Below are 26,230 nucleotides of genomic sequence, written 5' to 3'. Positions count from 1 at the left end.
TCATCATCAACAGATGAATCCAGCAGCTAATCCCCTCTGAGGACTGTTGACATAACCAGTTCAACACTTCTGATTTCCACTATTTGTGTGTTGTTGGGACGACAAAATAATTAGCTACTTCTTTAAATCAAATGAAAGAATGAAATTAATTTAGACACTTGGACTAAGTAAAGTGGATGCCATCAACTTGACATCTAGTAAATTAAAAGATGAGTTAAAAGCAATTTCAGATATTGTTATGGCCAAATCCTCCTTGCTTTTACTTATGTGCATGCAAGTGGTTTTATCTTCATCTTGTTTCTCTTTCTCCAGCCGGCATGTCAAAGAACTGTACACGTACCGGGAAGATGATTACCTAAGATTCTGCAAACACTAACATATATGAATACTGTCATACAGCAAATGTAAATTGGCTTGTTCCCACTAAAGTCAACGGCGATAGGCCAATGTATACCAGTTAAGGATCTGGCTCAGTACTTTTCTGTTCCCAGATTGGAGGTTAAATCCTATACCCCAACCCCCCACCCACTCCCCCAGCCCCATCATGGCTGCCCTGCCCGCCCCAGCTCCCAGCCCTTTAAAAAAAAAGCCCAATGCTCACTGGGTGCTGCTTGGGGGGCAGGGGTGATCCCCACTGCCTCCAAATGCCCCACACTGCATGGACCCCCTGACCCCCCCTCACTCCCCCAGCACCTCCACAGGTGCCCTGCCCAGCCCAGCTCTGGCCCTTTAAGAAAAAAAAACTGAGAAAATATGTAGAGCCCCTCACATGGCAGAGGGCAGCGAAGATCACCCTCCCCCCTCCCCCCCCCCCACCCCGCAGGAGCAGTGAGTCCAGGGTTTTCTTGGGAGGAGGGATTCTTAAAGGGCCGGAGCCGCGACAGACAAGGCAGCCATGGGAGGGGGGTCTGGGGGAGTAGGGGGGGTTGGGGGTCTTGTGTAGAGACCCCATGAAATGTGGGGCAGTGGGGAGCAGCAGGGATTGTGCCTCACCTGGCAGCACCCACTGAGTCAGGGCTTTTTTTTTAATACGTGTGGGAGCTGGGGCGGACAGGTCAGCCATTGCCGGGCTGGGGAGGATGGGCCTAGCTGATTCGGAGATTTGGAGATACGGCAGGAGCCAAATAGATTCGGGACAGTGATTAGAATCACCGAATCTAATCACTGTCCCCCGAATCAGCCAAATCACACAGGCCTAGTATTTAGCCCATACTTTACCTGTTCAAATCCATTCCCTGTTAACATGAAGAATATTAACTTTAAATTAATTGTTCCAGTAGACAGTCTCACCAATAAGTGTATCTTCTGAAATATACACAGAAACCAAATCCAAAACTGGTTGTGAATATGACGAAAGAGAATTTACTTTCATTTTTTTATTTTAAAAAAATGGAGTTCTTTTTAAAAAGTATGATTTAGCTTAACCAAGAGTTATGGCAAGGAGTCAGACTGAATGATTATAATGGTATGGATTGGTCTTCAAAGCATTTTCGCCCTGCAATTTTATGAAACTCAGTTTATTGTGAAATGTCTGGGTGTTTCTGCCATTGATTTTATGAAAGTAATGGGAGTCCCTGGAAGAGCTTTGTAACATCATGTTTCACCTGTATTTCCAAGGCCCCACTTAAGAGTGGTACTTTACACAGGTAAATCAAAATACATTTAATCCAATTTCTTATATCTTATAGCATAGCAATGTAATTTCCAGAGAGATTTTACAATCCATTTTTATTTCTCAGCATAAAAGATACTGCTAGCAATGAAGAGGCAACTGGTGCCAATGGGCTAGAAGCTTAAAAAGACATCAAGCCACTGATCCTTTTCCTTAAGGCAAGCTACTACAATGCTGCTGTGCAACAGATTCCTTACAGAAATTTCCCCTGTAGCAGACACCTTATTGAACCAGGAAAATGCCTTTGCTCTTAAAATCAAGTCTCAGGAAAAGAGTATATTTCACCAAATGGTTCTCAACAAGCAGCCACAAAAATATTGTTCATAGGACATTTTCCCAAGGATATCCTGAAGAGGGTTAATTAGGATTAACCTTGTCCTTTATGAGCTGGTACATTAATCTTAGTTACCTGGGCTGCCTTATAAAGAAAAGCACCCCAGACAGGCTCCTTTCACCATTATTTGGGGTATACTACAGGCAAATTAATGGAAGATGCATACAACTTAGAGGGGATGTAACAGAAAGGGGCAGAAAATAGGTTTTAAAAAATGCCCCCCTTCCCTTTAAATTTGATCAGGGTTTTTCAGGAAATTAAACACTGAGACTATTACATGCAGATAGAAAACAGATGATCATACACATAGAAATACTACAGCAGATTCTACAGCTAGACAGCACAGACATGTGCAAACAATCAATGCAGCATTTCTGCAAAGAACCTTTTATGTTTTTAATACTTAACACTTCATAACAGGTCCTAATAGGCAGGATGAAAAGAAGGCAGTACAAAATGCAACTTGTCGAACGAATATTTTTCCAGGCATTAATACTTTCAGGCCCTCTTTTCCCTATCCCCACATTATCCAATCTGTTCTTACAGACAGCCTAGCTGTTAGACTTCTTCTAACTGGAAGTTTGTTTAGCTTTTTAAGTAGGTAAACTCTGCGGCTGCATTTAGAACCTATAGTTATGCTCCATTCATTTAGCCAGAATAGGCTAGTATAAATGTGGTATAGACAATGTTATGATACAGAAAAGCACAGATCTGCTTGAACAGGAGAAGGTTATTCAAGAAGACAACTATAAAAGGAGACAGGTTTCCACACAATTTGCATCCCAGCTTTGTCTCTTTTGTTTACCAAAGAGCATAACCTAAATGATGACATATATGGCATTGAGAGACATCTAGTGGCTGGAATAACTACATTACAAAGAACAGCTGCTCAGGAAAATCAAGTTTTTCTGCTTTTCTTTGACACAGCCTTGGCAGCTAATCGATCATTGCAAATTAGTACACAAGATTAGTTTCAAATGCAAATCATAACCACTACACAAGAAGCTGATTTCTTGGTAATTATACTTCTGAAAACTATGGGAACAGTTTTAACATTAATGCTATAATGAATAGGATTTTCCTTTTTTTCCTTCATACATCGCAGTGTGGAAAAAAGCTGGGTAAAAATATTTATGAATCGACTCACTACTCACCAAAAATATGTACTAAGAGTATTAGGAATCAAATCACACTTCAGGTTTTCTATTATTTTCTTCTCTTCTTCCCTCCCTCCCTTCCCCCCCCCCCCAACTCATTCTCCCCACTACATTTCCTATCAGTTCTCTTATATGTGACAATGCTTCAATACAAACACCCAAGAGGGAAAAAAAATAAACATTAAGGTACAAAATGGAACATAGATTATTATAACACGTGAATGCTATAGTTCATTTCTAGTAGGCAGAATACACATTTTGCAAACACCAGTGATAGTACATTCAGTTTCATATTTGTGTTCATTTTTCATATGTGGAGATTACAGCTTGGTGAACAGTTCATAATCACTTATCTTACAGACAGAACTTTTTCGTGTTGCGATTATTTGCAAACAATTTACTTTTCCAACAAAATGTATTCAAAAGTTAAAATTTCATGCTACCATGTTTTAGCCTACAGCTAATTCATCTATGTCATCACTTACTTGTGGCAGGGCATTGCTCACTTAAGTCACATAACAATTTTTGCTTCCTGACTGCTTGAATGACATTTTTCTAAACAGGAAAAGGGAAATCCAAGGAATTTCAAGATGGCCAGCTGCATCAAACTAAATTTGCCCTAACTATTGCCAAATGTTATGTTAACATTCCTGCAAACAAACTATCAATCATATGAAAGGAAGTACCTTGAAAAGGGGTTGCAAATACCAATTAAAAGAATTTGTGGTCATAGTCCTTCAAATGAGCATCAGCAAGTAGTTCTGAGCAGAGCTCCTCCGGCCTTACTTTAGATTATTCAAAATCCACCACAATACTATTTATGTAAAGTATCCTACCTTTCTGTCATTCATCTCATCTGTTTGGCCTTCATATTCACCCTACAAAAACAATCAAATTGGTAACTGCTGGATGAAAAGAAAAAATGTAATAAAACAAAATATTTAGCACAATGGCTTTCCTCAGCAATTTTTCACTATCACTTGGTTATTTCTACTTTTCAGTTACAGCCAGAATATATTTTATTTAAGAATCTCCCTTACTTTAATTAATGTCAGATACACTGGGAGATATTTTGCCTTTCCCCAGATTGTAACTATTCATGGCTATGCAGCATATTATAATAATATTAGAGAAACACATTTAGATAGCATATACATACATCATGAAGAGGATATGCTGCATCATAGATGTGTTTTGCGATTAATGTGGTAATACCTAAAGAGAAACGAATTAATATTGTCAATAGCTATAATGGGGACAGGAATAGATTATATTATTTAATTTTATTCAGCTAAACAGAGGCTGAGAAATATTACTGGAAATGGTCAAATGAATAACATATATTTTAAATGTAACAAATAGAAATCAATGCAGAAATTCGATATGGGTCACCCTTAAATTAATCTTAATTTTACAGGAAAAATATCCTTCCACTCCAAGGGAAACATAAGTTTAAAATAACTTCATAGACAGGGATCCAGGTTTTCCATCTCCCATGGGGAAATGGAGAAAACCATAGATTTTACCCTTTACCAGAGGAAAACATGGATTTCTCATTTTACCAGAGAAACCTGTAGATTTCATAGTTTTGCAAAGAGCCTTTTGCAGGCTGGCAGAGTTCCCCGGCAGCCGATCTCGCTGACCCGGGGGGTGGGGTAGCTGAGCTCTGCTCTGCTCCACTGCAGCAACCGCTGCCTCCTTCCAGGGGCAGGGGGCTGTGGACCTGGGTCCTTGGCCCCATAGCCTTGGCAGCTGGGGGGGCCCTGCCAATAGGGCTGGGGATGGCTAGGGGCTGTGAGTGGATGGCAAGGGGCACCAGCAGGCCTGTGGGTGGTGGGGGAGTGAGGGGCATAAACAGGGCCATGGGGTGTGGTAAGGGAGTGAAGGGCACCAGCAGGGCTGGGGGGGACTGAGGGGCATTAGGGGCCTTTAATTTTTCTGAGAAATTGCAATTTTTTTTCAGGAAAAACCAGGATCCCTGCTCATAGGGCATATCCCCACAAGCAGAAACTTAAGTTTCCCTAGGGCTGGCCCCAGCAGCCTTACCTTACCTGGAAACCTGGGGGCTTGTCAGGGCTGTAATAATGGTGATCCAGGTGTTCAGAGCCTAGCCAGCAGCTAAAGTGCAGCTCTGGCCAGTCAGGCTCCGATTTTGGGTGGTGCACACTGCAGCCACATGCAAGGCCCTTCTTTTCATTGGTGCAATTCTTTTTGACACTGGGATCTCCCAGGATCAAAAAAACCTATCATGCTGCAAATTAGCAATGCAACAAATGCATGCACATGCAATGTGCGGCAGCACAGATAAGTTAGCGGTGTCACAAACTGCACATGTGCGCTCGTCTGGGAGCACCCATATAGTCATAGAGAAGTAGGGCTGGAAGGGACCTCCAGAGGTCATCTAGTCCAGCCTCCTGCCATCCTAAAGTGAATTCATAAAGTGGACCAAACAAGCAAATCTTATCAACCTTAGATCCCCCTCAATACTCCAAAAACTAAGTGGAAATAGCCCCATTAAATGCTATGAATAATCATAACTCTTCGTACCATGTGATCTAGTGAAGGAAGAGACAGTGAGGACAAATACCAGCCCCTATTTTTCCTTCTTGGTTTAGAATAGCGTTCCAAAGCGTTCCACAGAACCTTAGGGTCATCAGGGGGTTTGCGAGCAGACTAGGGATTATGGTGGGACAGGCTGGCAGGGAATGCACCACCATTGCTGGACCTGTTTGCCTTACTCCGTGTCAGTTCACATGACCCACGGAGCCCAAGTTCTGAGTTTTGAAGCAGCAGACAATTTCTGAAAGGATTTCTGAGATTTTAGGCAGTTTGAAAACCACTGATTTCGAACAACCCTGCCATGCCCTTAGGAAGAAAAAAATCAATTTTTGTAGACCAATGGGTCTATATTGGGGTTGCAAAAGAATAGAAAGAATTAACTTTGGGTGCTCAAACTCTAGTCCATGGGCCAAATGTGGCCTGCAAAGCCATTACACCTGTGGGGCTCCCCATGGGGCAAGAACTTTGGTGGTGGGAAAGCAGTGGCCATTAATACTGTCACCCTTCCCTCATCAAATTCCCAAACCCCAAGCCCCACGCTGCCAGTTTCAGTTGGACAATACCCCTGCCCTGCATCTGGACTGAGGCTGAGCCACCCCACTTGCACCTAGATTTGGCCAGGTTGGGGCCAAGCCATGCCCCCTTTTCTCTATGGGGGCAGGTTGGGGCCAGGCCATAACCCGTTTATCTCTTCAGGGCCAAACCACATCCCCTTTCCCCACAGAGCCAGATTGGGACGGGGCCATGCATCTCCCCACACCATGGGTCAAGCCATGCCCCCTTTCTCCCCAGGGGATGGGTTGTAGCTGAGCTGCTCCTTGCCCCCTCCCTGTAGCTGAATAGTGCCCACCTGTAGGATTCAGCCCCTGGATGGATGGGACACTGTCCATCCGGCCCACTGAGGAAAAAGGTTGAGCACCACTGCTTTACATCAACAAATTAAAATTATTCTGGAAAGTGTCAGCAACATCCCTTAAACCATTTTTGGTGTCAATCAAGTATTACTAATACATATTCTTCCTCATACAAAGAATAATCTGACCATTAATTGAACTAAAATTAATGGAAACATTTCAAACGTGTAATATTTAAACAACTCCTCTAGAGGAAGTAGAAAGTGTGCTCAGTAAAGCTTTTAAAATGTTTAAAATTAAGTCAGAAAAAATAGCATTTCTTTAAACATTTTATTGCACACAACATGTACTAACCTAAATAGCAAACTTTAACAACTGAATAAACTGGGCAGCTTCTTAGTGCTAAATGTTGTTATTACTCTTACCTCTCATCTGTAATACACATACATAAGATCTGAGAAACTAACCGCAAAAATTAGCAGCTTTGCTGCCATTGCCCATCGCAAGGCAGGGAAACAATGAAACAAAAAAAAAGACAAAACAAGTTTGCTTAAGAAATTTGCTGAGCCACTAATCTATGGTGCTCTTGAGACCATTATTTAAACTGAAGCAGCAGTTAATGGTAACCATTGAAATTTCTAATCTGTATGCAGTAATCAAGGGAGATAGTCTCAGAGCAGGAGTTCCTAGCTAAAAATACTGTTGAAATGGGTAGAAACTGAGATCTAATAGATTAGTTATGTCCATAATTGTTGCTGTGGGATACTGGAGCAAGGGAAAAAACTATGCATGAGGAAAGAGTATCATTCATATACAGTACAAAATAAAAACTAGTGAATAAGCATTTTGAACAGTCTTCCTCTGTTGAAATTGGTTGTTTAGTTGAGATACCTTTTCAACAAACAGCTGAAGGGACTGAAGGGGAGGTCAGGAGGTCCCAACTTGCCTGGCAAGAGAAAGAGGGACCAGAAGAATAGAGGACCTGGGGCCCAGGGGGAGACAGCCTGAGCCCATTGAATGGTGGAGCACTGGAAATTGTATGAATTTCTCAGGTTGTTGCTTAAGACAAAAGGATGTTTGTCATGTATGTTGCCTTTGATAAAAGATGCACTTTTTCCAGCATTCAAAAGTTTGACCTGAGTGGGGTTTGATAGTAGCCTTTAACTACCTAAAGGGTAGTTACAAAGAGGATAGAGCTAGACTGTTCTCAGTGGTGACAGATGTCAGGAGAAGGAGCAATGGTCTCAAGTTGCAGCAAGGGAAGTTTAGGTTGGATATTAGGAAAAACTCTCTCACTATGACAGTGGTGAAGCACTGGAATGGGTTACCTAGCAAGGTGGTGGAATCTCCATCCTTGGAGGATTTTAAAGCCTGGCTCAACAAAGCCCTGGCTGAAATGATCTAGTTAGGAATGATCCTGTCTTGAGTAGGGAGTTGGACTACATGGCCTCCTGAGCTCCCTTCCAACACTAATTTTCTATTATTCTAAGATGGGATCTTGTAAAGCCCCATAGAAGTGTGTCCTCTTGGAGGCAGGAGAAATTATTTAAGGCCCCCTTCTGAATACACTCCCAGGCACTGGACTTTCTCCCTAGTACCTTGTCCCTCCTGGACTCAAGTTCCCTCTCTCTGGACCCCAGGCCTTTCTCTTCCAAGGCCAGCTTCTGACCCTATGGCTCCACCCCTCAACGGGCTCACGCTCTCTGCCCCTGGTCCCCAGGCCCTCTATTCTTCTGGCTCCTCTCTCTCTTGCCGGGCCAGTTGGGACCTCCTGACCTCCCCTTCAGTCCCTTCCACAGCCACAGCCTGCTTCTGTGTGTTGAGAAGGTTCATTTCTGTGCCCTCGATAAGGTTTCTTATCGAGGGCACTGCCAGCTTTCCTTGACTCTTTTCTCCCTCAGACTGGCCTCCCAGGGGATCCTGTCCATCAGTTCCCTAAGTGAGTCAAAGTCTGCTTTTCTGAAGTACAGGGTCCTTACTCTGCTGTTTCCCTTTCTACCTTTCCTTGGAATCCTGAACTCAGTCCTCTCATGGTCACTGCTGACCAGACTGCCATCCACTACCACATTCCCCACCAATTCTTCCTTGTTTGTTTCCTTTCTCATATTTCTCAGATCTTATTAAAAATTAACATCAGGATATGAACAGAATTTGGGATGATATGTGGTCTGAGGTATATTTAGCATGCTGATGACCTTTAGCTTTATTTATTCATTTAATCCAACCCAGACCATGTGGCCCAATTTTTGCTTGAATTGAGGATGGAGATTTTCTACCTGAACCTCAGTTTCAAGAAACCTGAGATGGTAGTGGTTGACTGGGGGAACAAAACATAGGATAAGAGTTATAGCCTTCCTTTCCTACTTAGTAAGCATAGTGTGCTCTTTTGCTGTCTGGACTTACCATCTAGCACTTAAGTTAAACTCCAAGGTGAGACTGTGTGATCAAATTGAAGCAAGGACTAGACAACTTTTCTATATTCTATCATGAGAACATTATGAAAGTGTTTTGCACATGTGTACTTGTACCGTCATTTGCGACCACACCATTCCAACGTGCTATATACAGTACCACTGAGAAAATACATTTCATTGATTAGCAAAACTTGTGTAATAATGCAGTTTGAAGAGGACCAAAACTTATGTTGAACTGGATCAAATCCAATAAAGAGCAATGGCAACAAACAAAAAAAAAAAAGGAAAGAAGGAGAAGTCAAAAATGGTTTGCTTCTACATTTTAATCGAATATTTTGTTTTAAAAATGCATATTACTTCATTTTGACACTTTAAAATAGATGTTTTTTCTTTTCATTTCAAATACCATATTTACTTGAGTATAAGATGATCCTGAATATAAGACCAACCCCCAATAATTAGATTCTATATATACGGAAAATGTATACATTTGTTAGAATTCTCCAGGTGTTATCAGAGTATTATCTTGAATTCATCTTCCTCCCATTGCTACAGCAAGTAAAATAAATATGGGGAGTCAGGTAGCACCCTAACTCTCCTCCATTGACTGTTCAACCTTTCCTTACAGTCAGACCCTGATCTTCCTGAGCACATGGAAGTGAAAAACAAAACTTGCATATAGGGAAACTATTACAGGTACTCATAGTATTAGTTCAGCCAGAGTTGACTAAGTTTACCCTCTTTGAAACTACTGAAAGTTTTAGCACAGGCACTCCATTAACACACTTTTAAGCAGCACTTTTGTACCTATTTATATGTAGTACAAACTATATGTTATATTAGACCAAAGCCAAAAGGCTCATGTTTTACTATATACAATGAATTGGGCTGGACCCCAGAGAGTTAACAGTGTTTCGAGCCATGGTCACCCCATAGCACAGCACTGCTCAGTATGGGTGTACTCTAGATACCACCCACAAAGGATCCATGTGCTAATTAGCCCCAAACTCATGACTGGAACTGAGTGTTCTCGTCATAAGTCCAGGGATGTTCCAAAATTAATATGCAGATGAAGTATAGGGCAACCTGGCCTTCCCTCTTCCTCATGGAGGGTGGAGCTACACTGATCATATATTGACAGGCTAAGAGAGGGGGCAATGGAGGGATTCTAGGTAAACTGTATGGGCCCCTTTTGGTGTTGTTTGACAGATATTTAAGGCTGGTGAAGAAACAGAAATAATTGGAAATGGGAAATAAAGGTGCAGCTTAGCTGTGGGAGTGAAGTAAAAATACATTCAATGTAGTGGCTCAGCATAACTTGAAAGACAGTCAGTGCTCAGAAGGACTGCACTAGCATATATTTTATTTAGATAAGCTGCAGTAACTTGTGTTAGTTTCAAGTGTGATGAACAAATAGAGATTAAAAAAAACTAGGGAATGATTTTCTAGGAAAATTCTGAGTGGCAAGAGGTGGGATAGGGGAAATAACAGAATGGGTTGGGAGGAAACTGATGAAAGCACGACAGGTACTGCCATTTGAAGAGACACAGGTGGTAAGGGAAGCCTGTTGGGTGACTATAGGAGAACCGGTCTAGAAATGTTAATATGATGTGAAATAAAAGGCAAGGCTGATTGCTTAAAATGGATAAATCAGGGGAGAGGGATGTACCATTGAGGCTGTATGTAAACAAGAGTTAAATGATGCCAGAGGATAAGAAGCACATAGATGAATAAAAAAGTAGATGTCAAAGGATGTAAACAAGGAGATTCTATGTTAGTCTGGGGAAATGTTTTATGTAAAGTGATGTAAACTGTTTTCTTTTTAATGTAGTCAGGGGAAGATTTTTATTTTAATTTTTTTTTAAAGTTTCCTAATCTGCATATTTAACCCATATGGGTCATGTGTTTTATAGTCATGCTCAGTGTTGGCTGCATTTAATCAATTTTATAATTGTTTTCCATCACTAAACACATGTGGCTTTTGGCAGCAGTTTAACAATAGACAATGTATTTAATGAAGTTTCCTTATATGCCATCATAAGACAAGGGAATTTTTTCCCTATGCTGATTGGGAGGAAAAACCTCATCTTGTATTCAAGTAAATACAGTAAATAATTTTATTAAAAGTTAACCAAAAATAAAAGGAGAAAAAAGGTAAAGAAAAGGTTTTCTAACCCCCAAACCAAATAAAACATTTTGTTTTGGGTTTAACTGAATGCTTGTGTTGGCCTCAAACTATTTTTTTTAATTTTAGTGGCAAATCCTATTTTCATTTCATTTTGATCCACATTGGTCTTTTATTCCACTTTTTCACTTCAGTTAGCAAACCAAAAATCCATCATTTGCCCAACTTAATGATAAAAGGCCTCATTTTTAATCCACCTGGAAACTAGAAAAAGATGCTTCTTTGGTAATACATATCCCTGTGAATATACTACATCAGCACTATGTGATCAGCACTGAGAGCCCAGTGCTGCAACACTTCCAGAAGTATAAGTAGTGAAATGCACACCAGCACTGAGAAAATGGCGGCGGCGCACTTACGAACTAAAACACATCAGAGGTGCTTTCATTCAAAAGGGCACCACCGCCATTTTCTGTGTGCTGATGCTTATACAACTGCACGTGGTACAGCATAGTGCGCATCAGCTTGCATGTGAAGCAGACTCAGTTAATCAACTACACTCCAAAGCAGTGGGTCTCTGGCGCATCATGAGATGAAAGAAAATCTATGTGTATAAATGCCCTGAGTGTGTTTGGGTTTTAAACTCAATGGGGTGAGGAATTTTGCAAACAAGATGTTGAATGAACATTGCTATGGTGATGTCAATATGTGGGGCAGAAATAGGTAGAAGAGGAAAGACAGGCACAAGTCTCTACTGGCTCTAGACTACAAGGTTTACAGTGGCAGGAGGGAAAGGGGCTCTTTAAAGAGCCTCAGGTGGTGCACAAATACAGTTTTACACATAATACTGTAAGAAGCACAATGCTTCCTAACCCTAACCCTTCCCTTGTTATCAATTCAGGGAGAAGGGGGCCACCAAATAAATCATCACAGGGATCCTGGTTTTTTCAGTTTAAAAATAGCAAATTCTGTGATAAAACCTGCAGAATTCTCTGATTAAAACCCCAAATTCACATTTTTTTGTGATTAACATGAAATGCCATTATGCATGTAAGTATGAGTTGAACAATGCTTTATTCATATATTTATCATTTTAAAGCATTTTGGAAGCCTACCAGTGCCTGAATCATTGTACTAAAATAAATTCTAAATACCTATATATTCTGGCATTTGATTTGGGGGTTTTTTATCATGGAAAAATCAGAGCTCTCCCTGCCTCCACCACCCACCGGGTCCACCTATGGTCATCCTCACCCTGCCCTGCTGCTTTAAGGTGCTAAGCAGCCCTGATATGCCAGTGCCCTGCCCTTGCCCCTCACTCCTAAGCCACAGCCTCTCCAGCCCTACCAGTACCCATCACTACCAAACTACAGTCCCCTGACCCTGCTGATGCCCCTCACTCCCAACCCACAGCCCCCCACCCCCTCAGCCCTGTTGGTATCCCTCACTCATGACCCTCAGCCCTCTCCCACCCCCAGCCCTGCTGGAGGGGGCCCCCAGCTTCCAAGGCTATGGGACCAGGGCCAGGCCCCAGAGTCCCCTGCCCCTTACCCTCAACATCACCTTAGCCTCAGCTGCCAGACTGTGGGAGGTGGTGGCTGTTGTGGCCAGAGCAGGGCATGGAGACCAGCTCTCCCCACTTCTTCCCCCATGGGTGGCATGACTGGGAGCAGAGCCCATGGAAAGTGGGGGAGGATGTGAGCTGCCTAACGCAAGTTTAGGGCTCCCTGCCCCATTGCCCTCACCCCAGGGGCATCCACAGCCCAGCAGGAGTGACCTAGCATGGGAGGGTAGGGAGGCTCAGTGCTGTCACTGCCACCAGACCAGCTCCCCCTTCTGGGCCGCACAATCCCACCCTGGGTCCCATACACTGCCCCAGCTGGGCAGCACCCCCAGCCTCAGTCCTAGCCCCCTCCCTCCCTTATTGTGGGGGCCTCAGTCTGCCCCCTACCACCACCACATAGACTCGCCTACAGAGAGCTGCAGGAGTTTCTCTCCACACTGCCTGGCTGTGACATGCATGTGTACATGGCACCCCCTGCATCCTGCTCCCCGCAACCCCAAGCAGCCCCTTGCAGGCTGGAACCCTGCCAGCCTGCAAGGGAAAATTCAGTGTTTCCCATATTTTCCCCTTTAAAGGAGAAAATCCACATTTTTCCATGGTGAACAGAAAACCCAAATCCCTGATCATCAGCCATACTTCCTGCAACATCTCTCTCTTACTTGGAACACCATAATTAGAATATGAATTCTGGTCAACTTGTGAAAGCTTTGTGCTTATAGCACCCTGTGTCAGTGCACTGCAGAACAGCAGAATGCCAAACTCAACAAGGCTATATGGACCATTGATATTTAAGGAATTTTGCATACAATCATCATAAATGAATGCATGAACATAAAGAAAACATAGCAAGCAACTTTACTATGCCATCTTGTGAAATGCAAACTTGAACATATTCTTCTTTCAAAGTTCCTCAGTCCCAAATGATGCTACTTTTTCCATCACACCCTATAGTCTCTGCTGAGCAGACATTCCCCTTGTTGATGACCTGTGTAATACTTTTTGGAGGTGGGTTAATTCAGGCAAAATCTCTCTTTCTTGTGATCAGGACAAAATTTAAACACCCAGAACTCTAAAAATAAAATGACATGTTTCTAACCATATGTGCTATCTAGTATCAAACAGAACAGTAAGCCATATAATTATGTTACTCATAATGGCAAGAAAAATCTAACATTTTTTTAAAAATGAAATATAGGACTCCTCACCTATCTTAATTTACAAAATAAAGTTATATAAAAAATTAAAGTAATGTTTACAAAGGTTTGCCAAATAAAATGCACACCAAAGGTTAAAGGCAAACTCCTATTCCCTGTCTGCACTGTGGGCCACTGTGTACATTGTGGTGTTCGCTTACACAAGAGAAGAATTTGAGCCAGTTTTTCATCAATTTACAGACTTATAAACAGTAATTCCACCAAAGTCATTGCAGCCCATGAAAACCAATGGAGTTAACTCTGGAGTAAATTTCTTGCATGTAAAAGAACAACAACCAACCCCATAATCTTTATTGTGCGAAGGATTTTTTTTAAGGCTAACGAACCAGAAAAACAAACCTCCTGGACAAGTTTCTGTGCTTAACTAATGCATTATGTAAATCCATGGAGATCAAAGTTGTTTCTTGGGGTATAAGTCAACCACACTTGTGACTGCACTATAGCCATTTCTGCTCTGGATAGAGTTATATACACAATAAAAAAACATAATTGTTCGACACACTCATTTTTTTCTCTTCGGCTGATGAGTCTTTAAATTACTTTTCCTTCCTATCATTGTTCACTTCATCTAAGTAAAGTACAGTACTGTAATTTTAGGGATGATTTTATTTTTAAGTAAACGTACTTAGTTTTTTCTCTAATTAATGCAAAAAGGTTTGGTACCTGCTTATGGTCCATTACACATATATTCAGTATGCTAAAGGGTTAAAACACTATTCTTTAAATATTTCCTGCAAATGGGTAATTCTTTCTTACCCATACTGTTTTTGGCCTTTGCACTTGTGCGCTTTAAAATTTCTCGTACCTACAGAAAGAAAAAATAATGATGTAACCAACTTATCTTTGCTAAAGTGCCAATGCAAGCCATAGAACAATTAATAAAAATAAGATAGGTTTCTGTAGCTGATTTGTAGCAATATTTACCTAAATGGCATGTTTTATTCCTGCATATAATTTAGGGCCATTACGTTTACATTTTCAAGTAAATGGGAAATGCTTACTAATCAAAGGAAGTTACATGTATGAACAATACACTAAGTAACTTATTAAACCATATATTTTCTAAGAAAAGTCTCTAAAGAAGACACAATTTATAGCATCAAAATATCTGCCTATATTCTCTTTTGATGTAAACAGGAGCAGCTCCATTGACTTTGACAGAGTGGTGAATGGTGCAAATTCATGCCAGTTTGGTCCTACTGGCTTTTGTTTACTGTTTGCAGTTATGCAAGTTTAGGATCTGGACCTCAGACCTAGATAACAGTATCTACAAGAACTCCTAAGAGAGCACGTCTACACATACCAGGAGGCAGGTGGGCCAGGAGGTCAGCCTGCCAGCCTGGAGTGCCCCAACCTGGCTCAACATGCTGAGGAGCAGCTGGCAGGTTCACAAGGGTGCTCCAGCACAGGGCTAACCAGCAGACAGCCCCTGCATTGAAGCACCCCCATTCCCCAGCCAGCCATGTCAGTATCTACATGTGAGGTGCTATGGAGTAAAAAAGTCTACAGCAGGATATTGGGATAATACTTGTATTTACAAGTACTACCATACTGGGGAGTTTATTAGTTTCCTGTGGCCTAATCAGGGAATAATAGCTAATTACTCTACTCCACAGTAAACATCTCGTATAGACATGCCTGTAGAACACTAATATTTGGGTAAATCCTGCTGCCTTTAATCAGAATAGCAGGCCCTTTAGTTTCATGCAGACTTCTCAAGAAGTTATACTTACTTTTGGTCACTTTCCCATTACCTTGACCTTATTTGGAACTTGGGTAGTTGGCTGAGCAAATAGTCTTTGTATTAGGAATCTAAAAAGCCTAGAAATACTACACTATAGAGGGACAGATTCTCAGCTGCTGTAAATTAGTAGTGGCACTGAAGCCAATGGAGATGTAGCTGTCGATACAGGCTGGGGATCTGTCTCTCAGTCTGTAGGCGATATCCTGCTTACTGACATCAATGTAAATCCAGATTTAGCTGTAAAGACCTAAACTTAATTGCAAGTTTACACTAATGTAAGCAAGAGTAGAATCTGGCTCTGTATTTTAGCTGTCGGTTTATTTATCACATATTTAACTATGCACATTTGGAAGGACAAAAATATTACAGCACTATACATGTGAATATGACACATTTTCCCAAGAAATTAAGAGGCAAATTGTTTGTTTACAAATGACCTCTACCTGTGGCACTTGCTTGCATTTTTCTGTTGCTATGAGACATAAAGCAAACAGGCAGGCAAGCAAAGGGAGCCAAGTGCATTCACTGGTGAAGCAGATGCCATCAAGCACAAAAAGATCTATCAGTGATAATGCTGCATGTTTACTTACTATTCGACTGCGGGTAGCATTGTCAAAAAACGTGTCTTTGTCTTTAATGTTGTACCTTAAAAGTGGAGAGACAAAGACGACCAATTATACATTCACAAATGCTCTGAGAAAATTGGATTGTACAACAATTTGGTTTAGTATCCATCTGAAATGTGTACAACAGGATCTTTGTTAGTTGAGCATTCAGATAAAACTTTTAAAAAACCCAGCTGCTGAAACAGAACAACGGTGAGACAGGAATGTATGAAATAACAAATGTATAGATACTTTAATATAGCCCCCTTATTTTACCATAATCTTTCTGATTTCTATGTAAATTTTAATACATCAGGAAGACTATGTATTATGCAGGTGAGAAGGTATCATTGGCAGAGTTAAGAAAAAAACAGTAGCCAAATGTAAATTAATTTTAGGTAAGGAAAATGAAATGTAAATTATAATGTAATAATGCAAATTAAATCTCAGTGACTGTGCTTTTTTCAAACCTACTTACCCATGCTTACCTGCACGTATGTCGAAAATAATCTACATCAGCGTAACTGCATCAAGACACTTAGAGAAGGTTCCTTTTAAAGCGGAAGATGGCATATCTTTCACTATCTTTTCAGCTGCTTTTCTTAAGACATTCCTCTCTTTTATAAATTATACCAATTCACCCTCCGTTATACTGACTCAGTTTCCAATGTGGGGTAAAAGGGGAATGCCCAAGTTACATAACCTTTAGCTGGACTGAGCAAGCACTCTATGGAGTCTGATTCTCCTATCACTTATACCAGCATAGTCCCACTGCTTTCAATGAAACACTTCCTAAATTGCACACATTTGAATAGGCCAGAAGAAAATCAGGCTCCATGTTTGAAAGGTGAAAGGAATCCAAAAGGTGTTGTAATGAAGGGAAGCAATGGTGAAAATTAATGAATACAGAGTATGGACCAATGATGCATGTACACTGGTAATATTATTTACCACTGTAATTTATACCAGGTGGTCAGTGCACTGACCTATAGCTATCCTAGGGCAACTGCATGCAGTAGGGGCTTTTACAGCACCTCTCCACTAAGTGACAGGGGAGCAGGTAATAATTGCCTGCTTGCCTTGAGTGAACAGAAAAATGGATAACAGATGACACCAACATCTACGTAACTATACCCCTGCTTTTTCCTGGGTTAATTTTACATCAGATCTAAGTAAGGTACAATAACAAGGGGCTGTATGTCATCTGCCTGCTCCATTTTTAACGCCAGTGTGAATGCATTATGTGTCAAGACACTTAGATTCCTCTCCAACTTACCAACATTTTGGCAAAGTGTAGATAGCAAGGTAAACATGGGTGACAATAGCAATGAAGACATGGCAACACAGACTTTAGCATGTGCTAGCAACTAAGTTGTGTACAAAAAGTTCCTGGAGAATTTGTACTCAGATTGCCAATCCCTGCCACCATATCTTCATTAGAATTCTTCATCATGTTATCTAGATTAAGCTAGCAGTCAGACATAATTATACAATATAAGATTACCTTCACTTTGCCAGAAAGGCTCACCTAAGGGGAAACCTGCTTTCAGATCTAGACATGCAATTTTCATTTACATCCAAGCACATACAGGGATGGCTCCCAGATTTTACAGAGGAAGCACAGGAGCAGTGTGATAGGTACTTCAGGGGTGACAGCACCTCCCACTCCCAGCTCCCTCCCTCCTCCTCCCCCACCACCAGTGGGGTGGGCAGACTGTGCCATAGGAGCAACAGCAGGGGGCTTTTTTAATTCTCAAAGACATTAAAAATCCCCATCCTTCCCTTACTTTCCTCTCCATACTCAAAGGCATGCCCTCTTCTCTCCCCTCACATTTCCCCTTCCCTCACCTATTGTGCTAGTGTCCTCACTGTCCTAAGGGCAAGGGGATTTAGTGTCCTGCTCCAGCCATGCTGCTTGGGAGCCATGCGCTCAGCCTGGGAGAGTGGCAGCAGAAGCAGCAGTGGGCAAGATCCCCATCCCTGCCTACTTCCCACAAATGTTGCCTGCCAGCTCAGGAGCAAGCAAGGGGAGGAGAAACCTGCCTGCTCCCCTCTGCCGCCACTGCCTGCTATCCCAGGCTAATCCCATCCCCAGCACAGCCCAGCTAGGGTGGGACACAAGCCCCCTTTCCCCAGGACAGCAGGAACAGTGGGGACACTGGTAGTGGCAGATGGGGGAGGGGAGGGGAAGAGAGAGGAGTGGGGTCATGCTTCTGAGGATGAAGGGAAAGGGAGATGGGGATTCTTACATTATTCAGGGCCTTAAAAAGTCCCTGGCTGTTGCTCCTGGCACATGGTCAGAAGGGTGTGGTGCAGCCGCACCACCATACACCCTCTAGTTCCATCCCAGCCTGACTACATGCATCTCAGAGGACATCAGAATGCAGCCAAAACAAAAGATATGGACTTGAAGCCCCAAAGTTCACCTCAGGAAACAAAATATGTGATATGCCAAGAGGTATTTGAATTATAATTCAAATGATAAAGTACAGACTTTGGGTTAGGAAGAAAATAGCCAAGAGCATTTTACTGTCAACTTAAACAGTTTGCATCTTAAAATACTCACAAATATATTTTCTCTCTGGAAAAGGGATACGACAGACTTTTCATATTGGTGGCATTTTGTTGCGGCACCTTGGGCTGCAAAGGGTCTGTAAATTTGTTCCAAATACCAGAGAGCTTCTCGAGACATCCTGCTTCTTCTTTTATTTCATATATCTACAACAAATAAAATTAACATTAGCAAGTGACCTTCACAATGTCAATTTCCCTTAAAAATGTCAAATGGCCTGGATTCTGTCAATGGTTGAAATCTAAAGTCAGGGTAGTCTATCAAGAAAATATATCACCATTGAAGAGATCAGATTGTGCCCCTATGACATTTCCAGAGTTGTGAGGTGGACCGCTAGGTTGGGGGGGGGGGTATGTGAATCTCGGCAGCAACTGGAACCACCCTCTACTTCAGCCACTTTCATTCCCCTCCCTTCACTCCAGCCACTGTTGCCACTTCCCTGCCAACGATTTTCCTCATTGGCAACTGCTGCTGCCTCAACCTGTGGCCCATGAAACCTGTGCTAACAGCTCATCATCTAACACAGGGGTAGGCACCGTTTTTTGTCCAGCGTGCCGAAAAAAGCACAATGTCTATCTTGGAGGGTGCCGGCAAGCCAGCATGCCAGAAAAGCAAAGGGGGGGGGAAGGGCATGGCAGGATGCACTGCATATTAGTATATGTAATAATCATAAATGTTGCCTTTGTTGTTGAGTATTCCTTTTTTGTTGAGCATGCTGCAATGACAGAGAGAGAAAAAAGAGACAAGAGAAAGAGGAGAGAGAGAGAAAGAGAAAGAGAGAAAGAAAAAGAAGAGCAGAGAGAGAACCAGACACACATACACACACACACAGAGAACCACATGTACAAACACAGAGAACCAGAACACACCCAGAACAGACACATGCACACAAACATCCAGAACCAGACACGTGTGTGCACACAGACACACAAAGCCAGACAAACTCAAAGAACCACTCACGCGGGTGCACAGAGCTGGGCTCCTGGGCCACTAGACAAAGTCCAAACCAAAATGACCTGGTCCCACCAGAGTCCCTGTGCTTCCCCAAGGAACCAGCCCCCAGGCTGCAGTGCTAAGCCCCCGGCCTGGAGTTCAACCACCCAGCCACCCCAAACAGCTAAGCTCACAAAAGGTGCAGTGCTCCTGGCAAGAGGCAACACCAGCCTCATCATGGGGGCGGGGAACTGGGCTCGGAGTGGGTGGGAGTCAGGTGGGCTCAGCTGCAAGCCCTGCTGCAAGCGGTCTGGCCTCCATGGCTGGCAGCCGCTACCAGAGCCTGGGCCAGCTGCTCCAGGCTCCAGCATCAGCTCCATACCACCAGATGCAGCACGCCTCAGAGCGGACAGTGGGTAGGGCCTGAGGCAGCACAGCCCTCTAACTGTCTGCTCTGAGGTGCACATGCAGTTGCTACCAGTATGGAGCTGATGCTGGAGCCTGGAGCAGCTGGCCCAGGCTCTGGTAGCTGCTGCCAGCCATGGAGGCCAGACTGCTTGCAGCAGGGCTTGCAGCCGCCCAGCCCCTGCTGGGAGCAGCCCAGGCTTCGTGGCTGGCAGCATCTGCCTAAGAACCTAAGCTGGCAGTGCCATGCTGAGCGAAACGGCCTTGTGTGCCGTGCTCGGCACATGTGCCAGGGGTTACTGACCCCTGATCTAACATTATGTCCCTGTCTGAGCTCAATGGCCTATCAGCATGGTTCTTGCTGGGGCTCTGTATTGTTTATTCTTGTCTTGCCATGTTCTAGACATTCCAGATTTGCCTAGGAATTCTTCCAAGCAAAGCTCACCATTTTTTCCTTTCAAATTATTTCCATTTATGTATATGATTTTCCAACTGCAATTGTATTTTAATTTTATTTTTTTGCCTCCTATTCATTTTGATGATTGAGTCACATATACATGATTGACTAATACTATGGATTGCACCATGTAAAAACTGAGCTTATTTAGGGTGCAGTTTAACTGTAATATGTGTATATGGAAGAGGCCAAATATTTGTGTGCATGTACATAGCCTGTGTAATGTGAAGTAATTGTATTCAATAAACATACATACTAGAATGGGCCATAGGAAGATACTTTATAGTATGTGCTATCTTGTTTAGATCATAAGGTAATTCTCCATATTTTTAATTTTAGGAACTTTAAGTTTTGTCCTCATATATAACAATATTCTAGAATAATATGCTTACAATATCTGCAACAAATGATATGGTGAAAAGGTCAGGGGCTCAATTATATGCCAAATCTGTGTAAAAGTGCAATCTTCATCATTCTTTTTGAAGGAAAAAAAGTGTTAAAGCAGAATAACATTATATTTATGGTCCATTCCAGATGGTTTTAGAGATGCCTAAATGGGACATAGCTGAAAGGTGCTATCTCAGATCCAAAGACTGTTCCAGTTTGACCCTGTTCCACAAAAGTCACAAAACACAGTAGGCATTGAAATTTGGGCAACCCTCTGTTTGGACAACAAAGTTCCAAAGGCACCTGTGCTTGAGCACATTTAGAAGCTATTCAGTTTCATCATTCAGAGCAATGGTTTTCAACCTGTGGTGCATGGACCCCTGAGAGTCCACAGGCTATGTCTAAGGGGTCTGCAAAAGATTACTATGATCAATCAAAAGTATGTGAATATCCACACTTACAATTGCAAGGGGTCCACACCTCCATTAAACATTTCCAAAGGGTCTGTACCTCCAGTCAAAATTGCTTAGGGGTCCACAAATGAAAAAAGTTGAAAACCACTGACTGAGGGGCTTCACTCCCACGTATGGTCTCTTGTGGTCCCGTATGGTGGGGGAAAGATATTGAAGTGCCCAGAAACTCTTGATGTGCCAGGCATGTTCTGAGCATGGCTAACTGGTATTGACAGCCATTAAATTCAGCATTGAATTTAACTAAAACACACCAGTGGTGGTGGTAGCCAGAAGAAGAAAAATTAAAAGGGAACATGACTCAGTAGCTTAGTGGTTATGACAGTACACAGGGAGGAATGATTTCTCTGTTTCACTCCCTTCTGCCAAAGTTATTTCTGTTTTTAACCAAGGAGTGTCTCATGGAAAATGTGTATAGAGTTCCCTTCTATTAAGCAATCCTTAATTAGGAAAAACAAAAAAAATCCTGGAAGCATGTGCTGAAATGTAGGACTTCCCCTCCCAAAGAAGTGCCATAATCAATAGGCTCCTTCTCACTTGCTCTCTTTCTGGTCCCATGACTCTTAAATTCTTTGCAGTCCCCAGTGGTCCAGCATCAATTGGCAGGGTAAAAAGTGTCTCTCTTGACCAGACTGGTGTTCATCTGAGAAGGCACGAGATGTAGTTTTGAATACCCTGAGGCTGAGAAAGACCTTCACCCCAAGTCCCCAGTTTCCACCATGCAAGTCAATTGGGGATGCATAAGTCTCTGCAGAGAGCAACATACACACGTACATGAGTGCATGCGCACACACACCTCCACAAACCACCCCCCCATCACAACACACACACACACACACACACACACACACACACACACACACACTTAACTATCTCCAGGTTCTTCCAAGCTTTAGTTCACCCCCTGCCCTACCTCTCTTTATCCACTCTATAGAGTCCTAAGTGCCTTGTAGGTGAGGGGGAAAGACAGACATGCAGCTCTATTTTGGGTTGCCACCTACCCCCCACTAGGGGCTATCCATTCTTTACTGTTGTCCCTCTAGCATAGCCTTCTAATCCTCTCTCATGGGTATGGAGAACGAAGTCTTTCTGATCACTCCATATGCCTAACCCTGAAAAAAATTGGATCACATTGCAGAGAGCATCTTGTTCTCCCCATTTCCTGTACAGCAGTCATAGGCACCTATGCATGGTCAGTTTAGAGTGTTTGCTCAGACTGAGGTGCCTAGGTTTTAAGTGCTGGGATGCCTAAATGTAGCTGCATCTGAGAACAAAACTGAATCTTGGCCCTTGATCCTCCAGACTGATCACTAAAGCATTCTGTAGGGATGCACATTTATTATTGTAATTGTTTATGTCTAGTGTATTAACACATAGGAATGCCATTAGGTTGGATGCTATCAGATTGGCAAGTCTTTGTGTTCGTCAGTGTGCATACACATGACAAGAAAACAGTCCTTACCCCCGCCCAACTTTAAATTTTGCCATTCCTGTCTTTTTACTGACTGGTCTATTTGTCATTCACCTCACATGGAAATGACCTAGTATGCATTAGTTTAATGCAGTCTTTGAAGCGTCTATACCAGTGGCTGTACGTCAGTAGCTGTACTAAGGTCAAGGGCACTATATAAAAAAGCTCAGCTAGGAACTTGCACCAAGGCAGGAGATATTTCTGTCAACCCACTGGATCAGGTGAGCCAATAAATCTCACAAAAAGGGATTTGATTCCCTGAAAGAGGGATAAGAAGGGCCAGCACAGAAGGAAACAGCAAAAAAAATCCACAAAAACAACCAAAAAAGCAAACTAAGAAAGCAGCTTAGGTTGAAGGATTATTTTGGTTGTTATTGTTGACATTAACATTAAAAGCAAGTGTCAAGTACAAGGTGAGTTTTGGACACTTTGCACTGTGTGTAAGTGTACATGTATTTATGATGGTATCATATTTGCTAAGGTGTGAATTGTCACAACCAGTTTCCACTTTACCATCAGCCTGGTGACATTCAGTGAACAAGTAAAAAGAAATGAAGTCATGCAATTTAATTGGATGAGCTGGCCACAATGCATTCATAGAAATCTTGGCCAGGCCCTGTCAATTTAATTGGGTTTAACAGTTTTCAGTCCTTGCAGCTTGGCACATTCCTATTTGTCTTAAATGTGCTTGTCTCTGTAGCTCCAGTTAGTTGGCACACAGGCGAGAAGCAAAGAGCGAGGTTTACAAATGGGTTTTGCTGTTGCCCTGGAAACCGTTTCTGTCATTTGTCAAGGCTGATGGGTGGGTCTACAGCAGAATTTGTTTGCTTATCTGGGCTGGGAGCAACATGGGAGAATGCTAGAATAGTAAGCTTGCTGATTTGCATTAAATTGGACCTTTTTCTGTGAAGACACAAGCACAGGAGCGGTCCTGTTTATATCCAATTTGTTTACACAAGAACTGTGAAGCAGGTTAAATACTCATATACTAACAAGAAAAGTTAAAAATCTAGACCTGGGTCTTAAAAATAGCCAGTGATTTTAACACTTACTTTTTAAAAGTGCACATTACCAACAGCTGCTTCTAAAGGACGTCTGCAAAGTCTAGACTTTCTTCTTTAAGTAGCAGCTAATGCATTAGATAAACTAAGTATATTAATTTCTTTGCACCCTCTTTAAGAAAGGTACACGGGTCACATCTATATCTACTTCACAGATAATAATGTAGTCTATTAACATTCAGTGTTTTTATCATTAAAAACAAATGTTTTACCAGAAGCAAATGTACACATATAGTCGGATTTGCTCAAAAAGAAAATTCCATACGATGAGTGGACTTTGTCTCGGGAGCTCTGGTAAGACTGGCAATCTGTTCTTTGAAATCACCTTACCTTATTTACCCATTAAACAGTCTTGTATTGAAAATTTGTTTTTTCTTTTTGGCTGGAAAGTTGGGTGTTAGACTAAATGAAGAATTTCACAAAAAGGATCTGATTCCTTAAAGGTTTCCATCCTTGAGCTTTCTGACAAAAAAAACCCAAGCAAACAAACAAAAACCAATCTAGCCCACAGGCTGTATATTTAATACCTGTGGCTTTAATAGATCTCAGATGAACAGAACAATGGCTTGAGCTACAACCTAGATGAAAACAAGTCTTTCCAGTCTGCCTGGAGAGTGCTAGGATCCCAAGGACTGGAAAACCTCCAGGAGGTGACAAAGAGATAGAGGTCAGAACAGGAGTTTGAAAACATTAAGGAATAGAAAGCTGGGGGGGGGGGATCTCAGAAGGACTCAAAGTGTCTGGGGGGTCCAGAAGGGTACCAGACAGAAGCTGTACCCAGTATTGTGTCAGAAAAGCCTCAACCAGAGACTGGAGCCTAATCAGTAAAAAAAGGTTGCTTAGCAGTACCACAGGTTTTACACAGTAATCCAAACACAGGAACTTAAGAGAGGAAGGGAAGAAGGGTGGGTGGGTGGGAAGGCCCTGAATTTTCTCAGATACCAAAGCGGAAAAGAAGACAGCGTGTCAAAGTTTCAAACCCATTAAAGCCAATCTGGAGTCGCTCAAGGTCACTGAAAGCAATATTTTTGTCAGTCTTCCCTGTCTTTACTGTTCACAATCTCCTCCTTTTACGCACAGCCAGGGACTTCCCCACGTTGCACCCCAAGCCTGAAAAAACTCATAAAATTCCATCATAGCAACTATTTTATCTTTCTTCAAATATTCCTAAAACTCGCTTCTGTTATCAGCCCTGTAAAACCTAGCCTGCTGACCATGGCTAAAGAGTGACTGTTCCTCTTTACCCTCTCATCCTATTCCCTACTTCTGGCACCACATTAAAGAAAAAAAATACATGCAGCTGCCAATTATTTGCCAGGCTCACATTTTCTTGTGCATTAGCCTGCATCCCCCACGCGCCATTTGCTTGGCCTCATCTAGACTAAAAAAATAAAGACACATTTTTCAGTCAAGGCACTGAAGTGAAGTTGTTTTATCTTGACCCCAAAGGAGTGTTCTAGCCACCTAAGGTTAAACTCATTGGGTGCATCACCACAAGCAGGACAAGTACACCTTGTGCCACTGCTACTTGTCCCTGGTGAATGCCCATGCCATGTATGCTCTGGCACCTGACAGGTTACCCTGGGTGGGGTAAGGGAGGCTGGGGCCTGTACTGGCCCCAGCAGCCTTGTCTGCCATCCTGGAGGCCTTGGGAAGCTGCAGCCACAGTGCTTCTGCATCCGGGAGCCTGGCTGGCAGCCAGAGTATGGGTCCAGTTTTGGGCAGCACACGCTTCCAGGGTCAAGAAAACTCCAGGGAATGCCTGTATGTACAGTATGTGGCACCACAGATGAGTCTGCAGTGCCACATACTGCACATCCATGCTCACCTTTATGCAGCCACTGAGTTTAGGTATGGGTGAAGCCCAACTGGTGTCAATGGGAGTCAAACACAGAGGCACTTTTACGAATCTCACAAGGCATACACCAGCAACTTGAGAGGTCTCCCTTTGAAAATGTAGTCTCAGGAATATTCAGACTTTCTCTGCAAGCACTGAACTCTTCTCTATCTTTGCACAGTTATCCAGCATAATAAGGCCCCAATACAAATTTTTCAATACTAGTACAGTATTAATATCTGGTACCAATATTTAACAACCATAATTGAACAGCAACCGTTCTGGGACTTAACTGAGCTTCTTGTGAAACACCTTGACCAGCGAGTTAAAAAAAGAGATTACTTAACAGCTTAAGATGGGATTTTCAAAGACACCCAAGTGATTAGTAGCCCATT

General features: G+C 42.4%; 1 protein-coding gene across 1 annotated transcript in view; it reads right to left on the bottom strand.

Annotated features, from left to right (window-relative positions):
- ANO2 (anoctamin 2) overlaps positions 1-26,230 on the bottom strand; it is a 302,574-nt gene that overhangs the window by 219,879 nt on the left and 56,465 nt on the right. The window contains exons 6-10 of the mRNA XM_090043877.1: positions 18,809-18,960; positions 16,228-16,282; positions 14,650-14,698; positions 4,323-4,378; positions 4,000-4,041 (exon numbers count right to left, since the gene is read on the bottom strand). Of these exons, the coding sequence (XP_089900003.1) occupies positions 4,000-4,041; positions 4,323-4,378; positions 14,650-14,698; positions 16,228-16,282; positions 18,809-18,960 (354 nt within the window). The remainder of the gene's footprint in view (positions 1-3,999; positions 4,042-4,322; positions 4,379-14,649; positions 14,699-16,227; positions 16,283-18,808; positions 18,961-26,230) is intronic.

Source organism: Crocodylus siamensis, chromosome 4 (genome assembly GCF_052110815.1).
Source record: "Crocodylus siamensis isolate JL-2025a chromosome 4, ASM5211081v1, whole genome shotgun sequence".
Lineage (NCBI taxonomy): Eukaryota > Metazoa > Chordata > Crocodylia > Crocodylidae > Crocodylus > Crocodylus siamensis.
Note: the sequence above shows the minus strand (reverse complement) of the source record. Positions and strands in the feature narration are given on the sequence as shown.